The sequence below is a fragment of the Saccopteryx leptura genome, chromosome 3 (assembly GCF_036850995.1).
Source record: "Saccopteryx leptura isolate mSacLep1 chromosome 3, mSacLep1_pri_phased_curated, whole genome shotgun sequence".
NCBI classification, from domain to species: domain Eukaryota; kingdom Metazoa; phylum Chordata; class Mammalia; order Chiroptera; family Emballonuridae; genus Saccopteryx; species Saccopteryx leptura.
The window spans coordinates 232,967,952-232,984,661 of NC_089505.1; the positions used below are offsets into that span (position 1 = coordinate 232,967,952).

The 16,710-nt window shown below is 38.9% G+C and overlaps 1 protein-coding gene and 1 non-coding gene across 2 annotated transcripts; both read right to left on the reverse strand.

The window, feature by feature from the left end:
- Window positions 1-686: 686 nt before the first annotated feature.
- Window positions 687-3,608, reverse strand: LOC136397855 (regenerating islet-derived protein 3-gamma-like). The gene is made up of 5 exons (XM_066372343.1): window positions 3,461-3,608; window positions 2,329-2,447; window positions 1,996-2,133; window positions 1,233-1,359; window positions 687-967 (listed from the first exon to the last, which is right to left on the reverse strand). Exons 1-5 carry the CDS (start codon window positions 3,534-3,536, stop codon window positions 900-902), a joined length of 528 nt encoding a protein of 175 aa, XP_066228440.1. The 5' UTR covers window positions 3,537-3,608; the 3' UTR covers window positions 687-899.
- A 4,681-nt stretch (window positions 3,609-8,289) lies between these two features.
- Window positions 8,290-8,365, reverse strand: TRNAA-CGC (transfer RNA alanine (anticodon CGC)). The gene has a single exon. It is a non-coding gene; the product is annotated as a tRNA-Ala (tRNA).
- Between the last annotated feature and the right edge of the window lie 8,345 nt (window positions 8,366-16,710).

Below are 16,710 nucleotides of genomic sequence, written 5' to 3' on the forward strand. Positions count from 1 at the left end.
TTTTAGAAAATTTCATAGCAATTTGACTATTTTTATATCTGTTAAAACTAATTTAAAAATTAGGAGTGATTGAGCAAAAAAAAAGAAAAAAGAGAGAGAGAGAGAGAAAACAAACTCATGAACACAGATAACCGTGTGGTGATTATCAAGGTTGGGGAGGTGGAGAAAGGTAGGAATGGTGATGGATGGAGACCTGACTTGATGGGGAGGTAAGCACATGATATGGTGTAAAGAAATGTGTTGTAGAATTGTGTACCTGAAACTTTTATAATTTTGTTAACCTGTGTCACACCAATAAATTCAATTTAAAAAGGTATATACTTTAATTATATTTTATCTAACTTATTTATTCTTATTTTACTTTTGTAATAGATTAGATTTTTTAAATTTAAAAACAACTTAAAATATTAAACCAGTTGCTTCATCTAATAAGTTTAAGAAAGTAGTAGGGCTAGTTGTGTCGTATCACTCGGCCTTTGGGAATGTGTGAGCAACAGAGTGGTGGAAGAGCTATGTCTTCACACGCAACCTAACTCCTATGTGAGCAGGGCTAACACACTTCATCACAAACGTAGGATGTGTATTTAGTCAATTTCACAGGTACGGGACCCACAAAGTTTCCTACCCCACCAATTTCCTCCTCTTCAGTGTCTGTCAATGAGAATGAAACACACAAGACAGGCAACTGTAGACTAAATTTTTATTATTATTCTTTGAAATCTCAAGTTATATAATTCTGAGAAGAGCCAAAAATGAGTGTGGGGAGGAGGGAAGATCAGAATGAGGTGGTCAGGTTTGAGGTGTGGGAAGAATATTCTCTTCCTGGGTGAATCTTCTCAGTTGGTCCCATGTCTGTGATGAGCTGCATTTGAAACTCAGGTCGTTGACTCCCACCTGACCTAACCCTGGAACTTACAGATATAGGGTAGCTTTTCATAACAATAATAATCTTTCCATGACAGGTATCCTGGAGAGACAGAAGAGCTCAAGTGAATGGGGTTTGTGGGGCTTGTGACCCAAAAAAGAAGCATTCCCGACTCTGGGCAAGGATTCAAAGCCTAACCCTCATCTTCATTGGGGCCCCACTTTAAGAAAAGGCAACTCAAATAAAGAAGAAAAGACAAAATTATACTGCTTTTTCTAGCTCAGGAGGATTCCTAAAGGTCAGGTCCCAGAAATGGAGGACAAGGGGATAGAAAGGCTGGCCAGAAGATAGCGCCTCTGTCTCTTACCTGAGCTCCGTGACAGCGTCCCGCAGTAGCCGGGGTTTGCGATGGTGGCAGGATGTTTCTCCCAGGCAAGGAAATTCAGCACATCATTGTTACTCCATTCCCATCCACCTGCATTGGGCTCATAGCCCTAGAGACAGAGGATGGAGCCAGGTAAGGCTAAATAGCTATTAGAGTTTTTGCATAATCTTCTCTGTTGAATACCTGTCCCTCCCTTCAACATTGTAGAATTTGGTCTACTATTTCAGATGTTGCCACAGAGCTCTCCTCTGGGAAATTCTCCCTAAACAACTTACTCCTCTTGGAAAATTTCAAAGATAATAATAAAAAATAAAAAATAAAAAACAATGGTACAACTCAGAGTAACATATTACTGATTGAACAATAACTAGTGCCTTTACAATTGTCCTCTGAACCTCAAGGACAGTGTCTGTTACATAGAGAAAAACATGCATCTTCTCTTCATTTAGGATTCCCTCAGCACACTTTGTGTAGACTCAGGAAACTCAGAGAACTAAATTACAAGGCTTCACTTGCAAATTGTGTAAAACACTTAAAAAGAAATAGATAAAATTCACCAGGAGATTAGGATCCTCCACAAAACCCAGCTCTTGACCTCAAGGTCCTCCCTTTACCCCAAATGTACCCTAGAATTTCTGAGCTCCAGGGCTCTGTATCATGTATCCCGCAGAGACACATGGAACTAGTACTAAGCCTCGGTAAACAGAGCAGCTAAAAAGGTAACAGACATGAGATGTTATAGCACCTGTGTGGGATCATGGAGCCCAATCCAGACATATGGGTAGCTGTTCAAATGGTTCTTCACCAGAGAAGCCAAGAAGCTTCCTTCAGCTCCACTGAGCACAGACGTAAGAAATCCTGATGGTCGCTTCTGGCAGGCCAACTGTGTGAGGAAGGAAGACACTGAGATGTAGTGGGGGAAGGGCAGGGCTAGGGTGGGTTAGAAGATGCATGTGTGTGCCAAAGATGAGGGTGCTCACTCTCACCCCCAAGAAAATCTAGAGAATGGAATCCCTGCCCCATGTCTAAGGTACCGTACTTTTTCTTATCATCTCTAAATATATATGCATCTACTCACATTTGCCTCGTCCCAGGATTTTGGTGTCCTAAACAAAGCATAGCAGTGGTAGCCAAAGGCATAGGAGCCTTTGGGACAGCTGACCCGTGGAGAGGGATTTTCTTTCTTGGACTCTTCACCTGGGTGGAAGGAAATAAAGGAGAGGGATAGAGAGAAATGAGAAGTGTAAATGGGTGTTGGGTAATAACCTTGAGGAATATCTGTGAGGCCAATGTTTGGGAAAGTGACATCAAACTCTTGAATACTTCACAATTGGATTTCTTGATCTTGAACCGGCCCCATTAAATGAAAGACAATCTCTTTTTGGTCTACCCTTACCCTTTATTCAAAATTTCAACACTTTCCCGACTCTGAGCTGACTGTTCTCACACTGGGTCCTCCAATCATTCTTCTTCTCCTTATCTATCTACTGACACTGAATGCTTTCTCTCTTGATTTTGCCTGCATAAATCAGAGACCACTGACAAAATGGAAATTATCAGCCCTGGCCAGTTTGCTCGGTACAAGAGTGTTGGCCGGCGTGTGCACACAGGAGACGTGCCCATCTGTTTCTCCACCCCTTCACCCCTCCCCTTCTCACCTCTCTCTCCTCTCCTCTCCTCTCCTCTCCTCTCCTCTCCTCTCCTCTCCTCTCCTCTCCTCTCCTCTCCTCTCCTCTCCTCTCCTCTCTTCTCTTCTCTTTTCTTTCCCTCTTGCAACCATGGCTCAATTGGAGCAAATTTGGCACCGGGCACTTAGGATGGCTCTGTGGCCTCTGCCTCAGGTGCAAAAAAATTAAAAATGGCTCCTGTTACAACAGAGCAAGAACCCCAGATGCACAGAGCATCACCACTTAGCAGGCTTGCAAGGTGGAACCCAGCTGGGGCACATGCAGGAGTCAGTCTCTGCCTCCCCTCCTCTCACCGAAGAAAAAAAAAGAAGAAGGAAATTATTCCAGTCCATTGTTAATCACTGTGATGCTTCCCACCATGAGTTGTCCCAAAGAAAGGAGTGATGATGGAGGAATTGCAGGCAGTTTCATTGTGTGAGGATACACCTCACCGTTGCCACATGCATCACACAGGAGGCTTCCTCCTCTTCCTGGCCCTGAGCAGTCACAGAGAACCCAGTGCCAGAGGCAGGGAAATCTCACCTTGCACCTGAGATAGGAGCATCAGGCAGGAGAGCAGCATCCAGGACACGCTGGGGAGAGCCATGGAAGGCAGCATCCTGTCTGTGACACGAAGAAGCAATCAGACACTATTAAAGAAGTGTGGTCAGAGACAGGGCGTGCAGGAGAGATCTGTTCTCCTCCTTGCCCCTAGCTTTGGCTAGTGCCCTAGGAATAAGTTGATCTTGGTGATATCTATCCTTTTCTGTTATTCTGGTAATAAATGCAGATCTGTACACCTTATGATCCCTGAGACCTCCCAGTGCAGCCTTATCTGAGTCTCAGAGCGCCTATGTTTTCTGAAGATGAGCATCCTCCTAGAACTTTCCCCCAAATGTGTGAGGTCAACCCCTGCCATGGCTCTCACCTTCTCTCAGCTCTCACTTACCTGTATTGCAGGTATCTGAGATGGTTGGTCAAGTCAAAAAAGACTAGGCTTTTATAAGAGGATCTGAGGGTGGGGCCCTGAAATGAATAACAAGAATGTAGAGCCAGGACAAGGATTGCGGGAAAGGGCTTGGCATTTGTTCAAGGAGGTTTGTGCCCTAGATTGTAGACTCTTTCCAGCAATGGGTGGGAATTCCCACAGCTGTTGTTTCTTTCCTCTTAGCAGGCCAGCACTTTCCTTAGGAACAGGTGGAGTTTTCTCTTTCCCCTTGTTACAGGCCTGTGGCAAAGGTGGTATCACATTTTTAAGAGGGACATCAACTGAAATAGTTCTTTTGGTTGATGTCTCAAGAATTCACTTCTACAAGCATGCATATAAATATCTTTCTATCTCACAGAGTAAAATTAAATAAATAATGGATTAGACATGGGGGTGAGTATGGGGATTACAGGTGTCAGATTGGTGAGGGCATGGAAGGGACTGAGCTAGAATACCAGTGAGGGTTATGAAGAAACTTAAAACCTAAGGATGATCAGAGTCTAATAATGCAGAGCCAAAGGAAGAATAAATAAGTGTTTAAGAGGGATCAGAGCAGGAACTAGATGACATGATCCTGTACTGCATGTAAGTTAGACCTCTACTATATCAAGATGCTCACTACCCTAGAGTGCTAGCAACTTCCTTGAAAGATTATTATTTGGCTGTGGATAAATGTCATTGTTATTACATTCTTTCTGGGTGGGTTGGCCAGGTTCACATAGGCATACTGAGAAAAGTTCCTTAGATTTACTTTTAAGTTGGCAATTTTGTCGACTATAAGAAACATACTATGTAGTTCACGTTCAGTTTGGTCAGTCTGGGAAAAAAGTTAGGCTGGGATTTTCTACAGACCCTGACTCTCATACTGTTATTACTGAAAAGTTTGTCTGCAGGTATCTACCGTAGGAATTTAGAATAGTATCAACAAATTAAGCTTCTAATTGATTCATGTCCCCAGAATCCAAAAATCACTAGAACCCATAAATAATCTAATAAGCAGTGTAGGCAATAGATCATTTTGTTTAAAAGGAAAAAAATAATTACTTTACAAAGCCTATAAAATATGTAAATGCAAAAAAATAACTAAAGTCAGTGGAAAGTACATTTTAAAATAATACATTATGCAAATATAATAGTTAAGAGGATTTACTTTAAAATAATTACTTGAGAAGAAGTAAATAGCAATCAAAATCCAGAATGGAATATGGTCTTGAGTTCTTAAAACACTCAGGGTCATGGAGAAAAGAAACCATTTTAGATTAAAAGAAACTAAAGAGATATAGCAAACTAATCTAGTGAGCAAATTTTAACTGGGTTTTTATTAATAAAGTAAGTCATTTGAGGAACAGTGGGAAATATAATTATGGACAGATATTTTATAGTGCCAGACTTTTATATTTCCTTTGTTGTGAGAATGGTATTATAGGAAAATGAAGAATGTCCTTATACTTTTAATATTTATGGTGAAGTATTTAAAGATAAAGTGTCATGAGGTCTGCAACTTGCTTTCAAATTATTTAAAAAAAAAAGTGTGTGTGTATGTGTGAAAAAAAAAAGAGAGAAAAATGGGCCAAGGAGAGAAACAAAGCAAATACAGTGGTACCTTAAGATACAAACAGACCGGCCCTGGCTGGTTGGCTCAGCAGTAGAGCGTCGGCCTGGTGTGCGGGGGACCCGGTTTGATTCCCGGCCAGGGCACATAGGAGAAGCGCCCATTTGCTTCTCCACCCCCCCCCCCTCCTCTCTGTTTCTCTCTTCCCCTCCCGCAGCCAAGGCTCCATTGGAGCAAAGATGGCCCGGGCGCTGGGGATGGCTCCTTGGCCTCTGCCCCAGGCGCTAGAGTGGCTCTGGTCTCAGCAGAGCGACGCCCCCTGGTGGGCTGAGCGCCCCCCCCCTGGTGGGCATGCCGGGTGGATCCCGGTTGGGCACATGCGGGAGTCTGTCTGACTGTCTCTCTCCGTTTCCAGCTTCAGAAAAATACAAAAAAAAAAACAGACCAACATACAAATTTTTTAAGATATGAGCTGTGACTTGGCCCGTAATTTTGTTCGAGGTCTGAGCGAAATTCTGAGATACGGAGTCGTGATTCGGGAAGCTGCCACTAGTTGGCGCATTGGTGCATGGGTCCAGTATTGGCAGTGGGATATACGAGTTGACTGACTTAGGAGCTTGGTTACAGAATGAATTAAATTTGTATCTCAAGGTACCACTGTATTATAAAATAAAAATAATTACTGAATCTAAATGGAAAAGATAAGGGTGTTACTCATATTATTCTTTCAATTCTTTGGTATGTTTCAAATTTCCAAATAGAAAGTTCTGGTTTAACTTACAAGTTCCTTATCAATGATAACCCATTTTTTTCATTATTTCCATAAACTAGAATAGCATAAAGAATAATATTTATGTAGAATCATATATACATATACACATTACCAAGAAGTTTTAAAAATCTAAATAAAATATAAAATATTATAAATAAATAATAAAATATCTAAAACATTTTATGGTTGGGCTATCTGATTTTTGGTTATGTAAACAAATAAATAAAAAATAAATCAATAGTCAATAATTAATTTTCAATAATAAGTAATCCGTGTTCTACCACAAAAAAAAAATGTCGCCTGACCAGGCGGTGGCCAGTGGATATAGCATTGGACTGGGAAGTGGAAGACCCAGGTTCGAGACCCCGAGGTCGCCAGCTTGAGCGTGGGCTCATCGGGTTTGAGCAAAGCTCACCAGGTTGGACCCAAGGTCACTGGCTCGAGCAAGGGGTTACTCGGTCTGCTGAAGGTCCGCGGTCAAGGCACATATGAGAAAGCAATCAATGAACAACTAAGGTGTAGCAAGGAAAAACTGATGATTGATGCTTCTCATCTCTCTCTGTTCCTGTCTGTCTGTCCCTGTTTATCCCTCTCTCTGACTCTCTCTCTGTCTCTAAAAAAAATAATAATAATGTCTTTAGAGTTAAACTTTTGATCAGACTCCACCTTTCCAAACAGAGCTTGAACAATTTTTTTTATAACAGAACTTTATTCTTTTTTCTACATTGCACTGATACATTCACTTTATTTTATATTTTTCTCTTTTGTTCAATTTATTGGTGTGGCACTGTTTATCAAAATTTTCCAGGTTTCAGATATATATATATAATTCTACAGTACTACACTATATTGTTCACCACCCCAAGTCAAATTTCTATCCATCACCATTTATCCCCAGTATACCCTCCTCCATCTCCCTCTATGCCCCTGGCAATCACCACACAATTGCCCATGTCTGTGAGTTTTTTCTCTCTTTTTTTGTTATTCTTTGCTCAATCCTCCCCAACCCCAACCCCCAACAGCTATCAGCTTTGTATCTATCTATGATTCTGTCTCTACTTTCCTTGTTAGTCTATTTTGTTCTTTAGATTCCAAATATGAGTGAAATCATATGGTACTTGTTTTTCTTTGACTGGCTTATTTCACTTAGCATTATACTCTCTAGGTCCATCCATGCTGCTGGCAACTTTGTCAGCTATGAGAAACATACTATTTACGTTCAGTTTGGTCAGTCTGGGAAAAAGTTAGGCTGTGATTTTGTTTGTTTCTGTTTTTGTGGCTGAGTAGCATTCCATTGTGTAAATGTAGCGCAGCTTTTTTATCCACTCATCTACTGATGGACAATTAGGCTGCTTCCAAATTTTGGCTATTGTAAATAATGCTGCAATGAACATAGGGGTGCATACATTCTTTAAAATTAGTGTTTTTGCTTTCTTTGAAAATATTCCCAGAAATAAAATTACTGGGGCAGAAAGCAGTTCCATTTTTAATTGTTTAAAGTAACTCCATAATGCTTTCAAGTATGACTGCACCAATGTGCATTCACACCAACAGTGCACAAGGGTTCTCTTTCTCCACATCCTCAACAACCCTTGTTCTTTGTTGATTTATTGGTGATATCCATTATGACAGGTGTGCACAGTATCTCATTGCAGTTTTGATATCTATTTCTCTGATGATTAAAGATGTTGAGCATCTTTTCATATGTCTATTGGCCATTTGCATATCCATATTGAAGAAGTGTCTGTTCAGGTACTTTGCACAGTTTTCTTTTTGTATTTTTCTGAAGTTGGAAACGGGGAGGCAGTCAGACAGACTCCCGCATGTGCCCGACGGGGATCCACCCGGCATGCCCACCAGGGGGCGATGCTCTGCCCTTCTGGGGCGTTGCTCTATTGCCACCAGAGCCATTCTAGCACCTGAGGCAGAGGCCATAGAGCCACTCCCAGCGCCCAGGCCAACTTTGCTCCAATGGAGCCCTGGCTGCAGGAGGGGAAGAGAGAGACAGAGAGGAAGGAGAGAGAGGAGGGGTGGAGAAGCAGATTGTCGCTTTTCCTGTGTGCCCTGGCCAGGAATCGAACCAGGGACTCCTACACGCGAAGCTGACGCTCTACCACTAAGCCAACCGGCCAGGGCCTCCTTTGCACATTTTTTAATTGGATTGTGTGTTTTTTATGTTGAGTTTTATAATTTCTTTATAAATGTTAAATATTAATCCCTTATTAAATGTATCAGTGCATACATTCTCCCAATTAGTAGGGGTTTTTTTTCATTTTCTTGATAGTTTTCTTTCCTGTGTAAAACCTTTTTAGTTTGGTATAGTCTCATTTGTTTATTTTTTCTTTTGTTTCCCTTGCCAGAGGAAATATATCAGAAAAATGTATTGCTATAAGAAATGTCTGAAATTTTACTGCCTATGTTTTCTTCTAGAAATTTTGTGGTTTTGAGCTTAATATTTAAGTTTTTAACCCATTTTGTGTTTATTCTTGTATATGGTGTAAGAAGGTGACCTAGTTATATTTTCTTGAACCAACACCATTTATTGAATAGACTATCTTTACCCCATCGTATGCTTTTGGCTTCTTTGACAAATATTAATTGACCATAAGGTGTGGGTTTATTGCTGGGCTCTCTATTCTCTTCCATTGATCTGTATGTCTGTTTTCAATGCCAGTACCATGTTTTTTTTATTACTATGGCCTTGCAGTACAGTTTAACATCAAGTAGTGTAATTCCTCTAACTTTGTCTTTGCCAAGATTGCTGTTGCTATTTGGGTTTTCTTGTAGTTCCAAATACATTTTGGGAATATGTGTTCTATTTCTGTGAAATATGTCATTGGTATCTTAATAGTAATTGAGTTAAATCTATTAATTGTGTTGGGTAGTGTGGATATTTTATTGATGTAAAAGACCTGTTCTTGGAAAATTATAAGACACTAAAAAAAGAAATTGAAGAAGATATATATAAGTTAAATATTTTGAGTACAAAAAATCACTTGAGCTTTGGCTGGGTAACTCAGTTAGATGGAGCACCGGCCCAGTACGCTGTGTTTGCAAGCTCAGTCCCCCGTCAGAGTACATACACAGAATTAGCTGATGAATGCATAGATAAATGGAGCAACAAATCTCTCCTCCTTTCCTCTCTCTCTAAAATCAGTCAGTCTGCCAATCAATTAATAAAAGAAAACCTCTGTGTTCTTTGCTTACATTAAAAGGCAGAATTAAAGGTGACTTCCAGAATCTCATACTTTTCAAGTCGTACTTGCATTACTATCCTCTGAAATCCTCCCAGACAACTCAACTCCTCCTATGATGAGTTATTACAACTCACTTCTGTTTTCACTTTAGATAATGTAATATTTATAATAAACTTTAAGGTTATAATATCCCTAACCACAATGTAAGACTTATTTTTCACATGACAACTCACTAAACTCTCTAAAATGTAGTTGTTTTCATTTTATTAATAATTTTTCTTCCTAACCATCCTTATTAAACAGAGACCAAAAACTTTGTTCAAATATTATGTTTAAAAAGTTGCTCTTAGATTACCTTCAATCCACTTCTTGGTGGTAAAAGTAGAATGTTTACTCTTGGTTTAACCAAGGCTAAGCTTTAAGAAGTTTTCTTTGCCAAAAGATAAGATGTCTAACTTGTACTTTTTAATCCATGTTATCTTTCAAGTCCAACAATATTAATACTTCCTGATAAGACTCCATATGCTTATTCCTAGAATTAGTGCAATGGAAAAATGATCACTTCTAGGAATCCAGTATATTTTAAATGACAACATGTGAAGAGTTCCTGGAAGATGGCTCAGCAGAGTCCATGTCAAAAATAGCCTTGAAACATATTTTATTGGAGACTTATCACTAAGTTACGCCCCTCTGGGATATATTAACCAAATATCCAAGATGCAACGATAGTCCTTTAGTCTTAGCTTCAGTCTATCAGAAGAAATGGGAAAGGGGTAATAAAATGAGGCCCAAGGTACTTTGTGAAACAAAGCAGAATGGACAAACTTCAAAGTCCCTGAAACTAATAAAGTAAATTATCAAAGTTCTGGGAAGCTAATTCCATAGTTGCTGGAATTTGATTAGCCATACATAAGTAATGAACAGCAACTATCTTAAGATCTGTGCATTTATTGGGGGCAATAAAGTTTCTATCAGGAAACTCAGTTTTTATTTGGTTTCAATGTCTCACATTTGTCTTGGAACAGCTCCTTGTTGTGTATCACATTAGTTCTTCTAATATACCTATTGTGTATTCTATAAAAGCTATTGGCTGTTATTTGTGTTTCTCTTGGGATAAACTGGTCATCATTCACTGATTGATAAATAGTCATAATGCAACTGATTACTATCAATTACATTTATTCGTTGGTGGTAACTGCAGATCTGAACTACATTTCTACCATTCACATTGTTTTTGTCAACAAATAAAAATACAAGCACCTACTTTCATAGCTGTTTTGCTTTTGTTTTTCTGATAAATTAGCGTTATGATACAAAAAACATTTAGCAAACATATGTACTATGTAGAATAAACAGTGATCATATGTTGTCACCTTTCTTCATATTTTTATTTTTTAAGAAATAAAGAAGCAAAAATACAATAGTAGTCTATTTATATCATTCCTCAGTCCCAGTTCTCTTATTACTTTGCCATTATGAATTTTGGAATCATTCTTCTAATTTAGGTTTTTAATAATTTATTATATATAGATATATCAATCAACCATATATAGAATTATTTCATCTTTCAAGATTTATACATATGTCATATTTTATGTAATATTTTAAAATTTTTTATTTTATCTTAGCTTTTAAAAATTTATCTTCTTTGAGATAAATTAATTTAATTTAAATTGCAGTGTAATATGTATTCATATAAGTATTTCAAAACTATGTATCTATTCCTTTACTGGTGAAAATTTACCATATTTTGTTGATTTAAAAATGTGATGTATTACACATTTTAAAGTGTTAATTATGACAAACATAGTCTAAATACAGTGCTAACCTAAATACAGTGCTAATTATGACAAACATAGTCTTCATTTTCTCTGTGTAGGACAAGGGTAAGCAAACTTCTTCAGTAAAGGATCTTGTAGTAAAATATATACTTTGGACTCTTTCAACAATACCATCCTGCTCATAACAACTCAACTCTGCCCTTGCAGCATGCAAGTGGTCAGAGACAATATGTAAATAACATGTCTGTGTTCTAGTCAAACATCAATGATGGACACTAAAATGTTCTATACTTGACATGAATGGAATCATAAGATACATGCTGTCTTGGATCTCGTTTCTCTCTTTGTAAGATACATTTAAATTATTTTTTGTAGTTGCAGATTCTTTATTCTAACTGCTGTGTGGTATTTTGTTATATGGATGTACTGCAAGTTATTTCTCTTTTCGTCTAGTTGATAGACATTTGGGTTCTTTTCAGTGTTTGGTTTTATAAATAGGACTGCTAGAAACATTCTAATACATTTCATGTAATGTATACATGTACACTCTATTTTTAGATATATATCTAGGAGTGAAATATTGAGCTGTTAAAAATTCATTTTATTTTGTTTTTCTGAAATGCAGATAAAAATTGCAGATTCATACTATGAAGTTGGTAAATAATGTATAAGCTTTTCATGTGCTAATGAGAAAAAGTCTAAGATGTAAGTGAAAAAGGCACAAAACAGAGTATAGTGTATTTTGTATAAAAGGAGGATATGAAACTATATTAATATTTTATTTTGTATGCATAAAGAAACTCTTGGATAAAGAAGACACTAACAAAGGTCTTCAAAGACACTTCAAATATGAGTGGTGTTGGTGGTAGGAATCCAATAAGATAGGGTCAGAGTAGAAGGAAAACTTCTCATGTCCACATGCAAATGCACACACACACACACACACACACAAATGTATATAGTTTCTGGAACTGTGAGACTGTATTACCCACTCAAAAATAAAAATAACTTTCTTAAGAGGTTGGAACTTTGAAACTTTGCAGAGATAATACTGTATTCTCTTTTTCAGATATGGTTACATTTGGCCACTGAGATTCTTCCACTTTATAGGCAGTTTCCTAGGCAGTAGTTACTAGCCCCATCTTTGAGTAATGCAGTCCTTCCTCCCCGGCATTTCAAAAGCAAAAGTCAATTATATTACTGTACAAGTATTCCCATTCACTTTTAGTGAGCCATACTTGCAATTTATGACCCTTCTAACTGATCATCACCCCAAAAATGTATTGTCTTTTTTTACCCACATAGTCAACATCTGTGATTGCTGGCTCCAAATGGGGCTGACATTTAACCAGCAAAATTGTGTTAACCTTTACAGTTGTAAGTGATCAGCAGTTCCCATGATTTCAGTTCATTATCTGCAAGATTTCAACCGTGAGAGAATCTGTGACATATGGTCTTCATATCGAAGAAACATATCTGCCTTTTTATAGTGCAGCAGCTCTGTTGAACATTATTATAAATATTTGCAGAATTCTAAAGATGTTCCCCAGTACTTCTGTACCCTGGTTATTCAATCAAGCACTAATCTGGGTACCGCTATAATGGAACATGGCAAATACAATTAAGGCTATTAAGTAGTTTACCTTAAAACACAGAGATAATCTTGAATTATCTGGGTGGGCACAATCTAATCACATGAGCCATTAAAAAAGGAGAAAAACAGAAAAGCCAGAGAGATATGGCAGAAGAAGACAGAAGAGGTAAGGTGGAAGGATAGGACAGAAAGATTCTAAATGTGAAAAAGGCTCAACTAATCATTGCTGGTTTTGAAAATGTAGAAAGTGGTGCATGAGCTAAGGAATGCAGTTATTTTTTATTAGTTGAGAACAACTCCATGATGGCAACCAACAAGGCAACAGGGACACCTGTCCTACAACCACAAGGAACTGAATACTGCCCACAATCTGAATGAGGTGGGAAGCAGATTCATCCCCAGAGCCTGGAGAAATGAATATAGGCCTAGTGTTGCATTGGTTTCAACTTTGTGAAGCCTGGAGCAGAGAAAACAGCTGAGCCCAGACTTCTAACCTACAGAACTGTGAGAGAGTAAAAGGGTTATTGGAACTGGTTAAATGTGTGGTTATTTGTTATGAAACTACAGAGATGAGTACAAACATTTGTTAGTTTTTATATAAGAAATAAAATTTTCTTTTAAAACATGACATGGTATAGCCTCACACAAACTTTAGTTTCCACTTCACTGCATAGTCATCAATATTCTTACTTTCATCTGCTTCATTCTACCATCTTTTCCACTTCACTCTTCCTTTGAATAACAATTGTGACTATCACTCAGAAATAAATATGTTTCAAAGTTTCCTGGCAAGAACTGAGTCTTGTCCTTTTCTAAAAATATTTTATGTATTGATTTTACTGGGGAGGCAGCAGTGTGAAGTATCAACACATAGTTGCTTCACTTTTGTTGTTCACTGCTGGCTTGTGGTATGTACTTTGACTGGGCAAGCCCAAAGTTTTGAACCAGTGACCTCAGCATTCCAGTTCGATACTCTATCCACTGGAATGCCACAGGCAAGGCAAGTCTTACTCATTAAAAAAAGAAATATTTCTATAACATCTTGTGCAGAGCATGACACATAAAAAATCTTTAATAAGCATTGGTTGATAATTTAATTCTTTCCATGATTATCATCTGTTGGTCAAATAAGTTTGTAATATGATGTATATGTTTGCTTGTATATAGTTTGCATTGGGTGTGAGAGACAGGCTATAAGCTGGCAAAGTCCTTATAGCTTAAGGCTTGGCCTTCTCACCCTTTTAATACTAAGATCTTTTCAACATCCTTTTAATACAAAGATCTTATCAAAACTAAGATTTTCCCCATGCCCTTGACTGTTACATGATAGGGAGTGGTGCACTCTTATGAGGAATCCCCTTTATGCCTCAGATAAGTGGCTTTGTATGAGAGACTTCTTTATTTGTATACTGGCTTAAAGGCTTTAATTTCTACACTGTAAAATAAGGCAGACCAGTGTCTCTCTCTCGCTTGGTTCCTGCTATCAGCATTGCAGAGGAGAGGCAGCCAAGATAGTGAGTGCTGAAGGAGAAGCCAGTTTGTGCAGAGAGAAGGAGATGCGGAACAGAGGTGAATAAGGCTGGTGGGGCTTTTGATTCTAGGAATACTCAGATGAGTCAGTGGCTTTGGGAGCCCTGAATGGAAAGAGAAGTGTTTTTCCACTGTGTGTATTTTCTTGCCTGCTGGGGTGCGAGCTAGGATTAAAGGTAATGGCCCACCAGTTCTTGGGTCCATTCTTTCATTACCGTCTGTCCAAAACAAATGTGAACATGCATGGACCAGGCAGCTGTGATGGTGGCCGTGGCTACTGGCTTTACACCATCTGAACACTTTCCTTTTTCTCTTCTATTTTTATACCAATTGTTGACACAAAGTCATATGTGACCACCGAATTGTAGCACCCAAGAAATAGGACTAGGTAACACTAATGCAATCAAACCCTTACCTGATGCCCTGCTTTGACTGGTCTATATTTGTGAGACAGGTTATATAGTATTAAGCTTCAGTCTGTCACTGTGGCTAGAGGTCAGAAGGAACACAAAATTAAGAATTAGTTACACCTAAGACTCAGCCTGAAAAGTGAAGTCAATGGTTGATCTAGAGACCTAGAAATATGCTTACAAATCAACTTGTGACTGGCAATGATATCAGTTTCTGCTTATCTCTAAGGAAGAGTTCTAAATTAAATTTGAGAATGCACCAAAATCTTAAGATTATTTCCAAAACTTCTTTAGCTTTAACTCAGCATAAAAATGACAAATCCCTTCTAACTAACCATCTGCACAGTTTTAGGGAAATTATTAACATGTTCCTTATCCCTCAAAATAGGGAGAAAGATGCTGCAAAACCTGTGGCAGCAATTATTGACAACAATGTCATGAACTGGCAAAATTATCTTGATGCAATAGTGGTCCCTTTTTTCCTTTCTTTTTTTCTTTTTTTTTTTTTTTTTATTGAGAGGAGGGGAGGTAGAGACAGACTCATGCATGCACCCGGACTGAGTCCACCCAGCAAACCCACTAGGGGGCACTACTCTGCCCATCTGGGGCCCTTGCTCCATTGTAATTGGAGCCATGTTTTAGCACCTGAGCCAGAAGTCATGGAGCCATCCTCAGCACCTGGGGCCAACTCTCTCTAATTGAGCCATGGCTACAGGAGGGGAGGAGAAGAGAAAGATAGAGGCAGAGAAAACAAAGTGAGAGAGGAAGGGGTAGAGAAACATATGAGAGTTTCTCCTGTGTGCCCTGGTCAGAAATTAAACCCAGGACATGCCAGGCTGATGCTCTACCACTGAGACAACAAGTCAGAGCTAATAGTGGTCTCTAAGTCCAGGACTCAGAGGTCATGGAACAGAAAGATTCAAAAATGAATTTCAGATTTTCAAATTATGAAGTTTATTGGATTAATACAAAACCTAAGGTACAAATAAGGCAAAGAAATAAGAAAAATTAACATTTAGAAAAGGATACATTTATTTTGGGGCTACTTAATTTGGGGCTACACAGTTGTAGAACTTATCTATTTCTATATAACTACCCTCAAAGCTAGCAGCTCAAAGCAAAAAAAATATTTATTATATCACAACTTTGTGAGTCTGAAATACAGGAGAATTCTGGAAAAGAATAAAATTATTAAGAAAATACTGAGGGGGGGGACGGCAAGATGGTGATGGAGTAGGCGGACGTATCAACTTCCAACTCCCAGAACCAAAGTGTATTACAACTTAATTTTAAGAACCATCATCTGAAAAAAACAACTTTGAACTAAACTAAATTAAGAAGACTCTTCAAACAAGGAACTCTGAAGAAGCCACACTAAGACTGGTAGGAAAAGCAGACATGTGGAGAGGGCTTCCCAGCTCCTCAGAGCAAACCACAGCCCAGAGAGACTCGTGTGGCAGGAAGACAGTTTAGCATAGAGGGGAGGGACCTAAGCCCCAGGAATAAAGCCTCAGCCTGCAGCCTCAGATCCTAGAAGAGGCTTATGGACAGTATTTAGCTGTGAAACAAGTCAGGATACTGTTTGTGAGAAAGATTTTTCTCAGACCTAGGGTTCTTCTTAAAGGGATTACACAGAAAACCTCTCTGGGGGACGGGAATAGAGGAGAGGACTGGAGTAGCAGGAAGAGAGTGTAATCTAGGAGGCACAGGGAGAAACACTTTGAAAGACAGCCACATTAACCCCTGGGCAGAGTTACTTCCCAAATCTGAAGTGAATATTTCCCCTGGAACCAGCAATATCAGCAAAGGGAAGCAGGACACCTTTGTGTCCTGCTCTCCAGCAGCACTCAGAGCAGAGCCACATAGAAGGAGGGAGTTCTCAGGACTACAGTATGGAGTGTTAGAGTCTGATCTGCAGCGGCCCCACCCACACTGTTAAGAACTTGCTGGAGGGCGGGAGGCCACATGA